Consider the following 2,922-nt stretch of genomic DNA (forward strand, 5'->3'; position numbering starts at 1 on the left):
AAAAACCAGTCACCACCCTCCAATACAGGCTCCCTGGCAAAGAGTTTGACTTCACAGGAATGGAGGGAGAGCATGCACCCCCTCAAGACTGGCCCTGAGTCAGCTTCCTGACTTTCAATGAGCTCATCTCTGCTGATCAGAGCCCTCTGGGCACCAGGTCCCACGTGTTGGAGGATGAGAAGTCAGATGGGAATACTGTCATGACCTGTCCTGTCACTTGGTTACCCTGTCCCCTTAAGAGAAACCCCGCCCACTCCCCCTTTCTGTTTCTCTTCTGAAGAGGTGGCTGCTGCCTCTCTCTCTTCTCCCCCTTCTCTTTTTTCTCTCCCCCTCTCCCCCTTCCCTTTCCTTCCATAACCCACTAAATAAATTCTATACACAAACTCTGCATGGTGTATCTGTGTGTCTCTTAACCGCCAAGGGGACCCGCCTAGGCTTGGGGTCACCCACTGACCAGCAGAGGCCTCTGGCCCACCGTGGTCTCCCACCCACCGCTTTAAAAAGAATAACAAATACAACACTTATGGCCCAAATCAGATCCTGGGGGTCAGACTCAGAGGTCCTTAGGAGGTGCCCATACACCTGTCACACTCTGGACTCAGATGGCCAGTGCCATCAAAGAAGCAAAACACTACATGCTCAAATGTTTAAAAACTGAACTTCTAGCTTGTGGAATCCAAGCCATATCCTAGAAGTGGTAGAAACTGACCCACAGTGGCTATTTGGCAAGATTCTGGAGTCATGAAGGCCACTTGGTTGCTGAGATAAGTAAGGGCTTAGAGAATCAGCACTGCTAGACTCAAATGCTGACCTTGACCAATACAGATGTGAACTTAGGACTTTAACTCCAAACCCTGTCTTCCCCATCCACTGGGGGACTCACAAACTCAGGGCTGAAGCAGATCATCGCAAGCTGGAAGCGGGTGTCCATGACCTGGTTCTCCAAAATGTCAATACGAATCCTCTCCTCCTCTGTCTCCCCACCTGCAGGACACACAGCGGAATCTCAGCACACACACACACACACACACACACACACACACACACACACACACACACACGCGCCAAGCCCAGGGAGGCCTCACTCACACAGGTTGTGTTTGCGGGCAATGTAGCGCAGGATGGCGTTGCTCTGAGTGATCTTGGTCGATCCATCAATTAAGTAGGGCAGCTGAAAAGACAAGCAGGGACAGTCAGGTGGGATATGAGGACCCGGCATTCCTTTTCTGGGTGAGGACAGACATGGGACCTGGCACTCAGTGTGCCTGACATGGGAAACCCTCCACGAGCACAGTGCACACTGAATGGAAGAGCTGGGACACAGCCCATCTCACTGTGCAGCCACCAGGAATGGGAGCAGGAGAGCAGAAGCTCTGACCCCAAACCCCCTCAGCCAGACAAGGAGAAGAGGTGAGGACGCCATGCCTTCCCCAAACCTCCCTTCCCTGAACCTACATTGGGAAAGTCCAGGCCCAGCTTGAACTTCTCATTCAGCCACTGGCTTCGGTCAAAGTTGGGAGCTGTAGTGGCAAGAGTTGAAAAAGAAATCACTCTAGTTCCTACCCTCCTATAGGAGTCAGGCAAGCCCCCACCCCACCCCCACCCCCAGGCAGGGACTCTGCAACCTCACACTGAGTGTGTATTCCAAGGTAACAGGAGGGAAGAGTGTCTGGAACTGTGGGCCCTGCAGGCCTAAGGTTTACAAGAAGTTTAGACAAATGCTAATTTACAAATAGAGAAAAAGTCATAGCCCTACATTTTAAGACCAGACTGCCTTCACAGGGTTTTTTGAAGGTCTAGTTGAACCCTAGTTCTAACTGAAAGAGGCCCGCAGATCTGGGCAACAAGGGGCCACGCACAGGGGCTCCTGAGTGCCACCAATCAGAAGCAAGAGTCTAAGAGGGTGTCGTTACCATCTCCCATGGTGTATCTCTTCTCCTCATAGCTTGAATCAGTGTATTCCAAGAACAGGCGGACGGCGTGGCACAACTAGAAGAAACGGCTGATCAGAGAGGCACACCCCTGACTATGTCTCTATATTTTAATCCTTACCCATGATCTAACAGTTCGCACACACGGTGGGGACGGGGAGAGGGAGAGAGACTAATCTCAAACATCTAGAGTTCTGAGAAGTACAGGCTGTGGAATCCAGCAAGGGGGATCCATTTCCTGGACCCGCTGCCAACTACTCAGCACATTCCCGCCCGCCCGACGTTCCCATCGCACTCGGCTGTCAGACCCCGCTCTCACCCCACGGATATCCCAGTAACCCAGTGTCATAGGCATGGTACTGGTGCTTTCTGGCTTCAGCGGAGCTGTGTAAACTGGGACTGTACGCTGGTGCGCAAGGTGAGAAGCAGCGGCACTGGTAATGAGCCCTCTCCTTTTGGTCCCGCCCCCTCTTTCTCCGCCCCGCCCCGCCCCGCTCCTGTTAGGACGGGCTCTCGCCAAGGTCTTCTCTCAGCTTCCAACCCTAATCCCAAATCCAACAAGGCGGAGTCAAATCTAAAGTAGCTTCGTCAGTGTGACCTCCTTCCTAAGGTTTGGAGACGACCCCTAAAGCCCGATGGATGGCTCTGCAGGTCCCGTCCCTGCCTGCGCCGCGCCGCTGCCTCCTTCTCTCCCCATTCCTCAAGCTGTCACGCAATGATCTCTCCTTCTGTCCTCTACTCTTGTCGCTCAACCTGTTGCTAGTCCAAAACAGAACAACCCCAACGAAGAGTTTAGTCCTATCGCTGGAACGGCAGGACTTTGGCCAATTTGAAAAACAAACTTAAAAGGAATGATATCGCTCCTTTCAGTAGGAACAATAAAGTGGACATACCCAAGGACAAAGGGCAGACAGAATATCAAGTGGTTTCGGTGTTTAGTATCTCGGTTGTGTTTGCAACTCTGGACACTGAGGGCACTGCGAATCTGAGA

At 52.4% G+C, this 2,922-nt stretch overlaps 1 protein-coding gene across 1 annotated transcript in view; it reads right to left on the reverse strand.

Moving 5' to 3' along the window:
* Positions 1 to 2,410, reverse strand: part of LOC101981610 (glutathione S-transferase Mu 2-like) — a 5,048-nt gene extending 2,638 nt beyond the window's left edge. Inside the window, exons 1-5 of the mRNA XM_005367854.2 lie at positions 2,251 to 2,410; positions 1,914 to 1,989; positions 1,456 to 1,520; positions 1,090 to 1,171; positions 884 to 984 (exon numbers count right to left, since the gene is read on the reverse strand). Coding sequence (XP_005367911.1) covers positions 884 to 984; positions 1,090 to 1,171; positions 1,456 to 1,520; positions 1,914 to 1,989; positions 2,251 to 2,286 — 360 coding nt within the window. The 5' untranslated portion in view covers positions 2,287 to 2,410. The remainder of the gene's footprint in view (positions 1 to 883; positions 985 to 1,089; positions 1,172 to 1,455; positions 1,521 to 1,913; positions 1,990 to 2,250) is intronic.
* Between the last annotated feature and the right edge of the window lie 512 nt (positions 2,411 to 2,922).

The sequence above is a fragment of the Microtus ochrogaster genome, unplaced genomic scaffold, assembly GCF_000317375.1.
Source record: "Microtus ochrogaster isolate Prairie Vole_2 unplaced genomic scaffold, MicOch1.0 UNK25, whole genome shotgun sequence".
NCBI lineage: Eukaryota > Metazoa > Chordata > Mammalia > Rodentia > Cricetidae > Microtus > Microtus ochrogaster.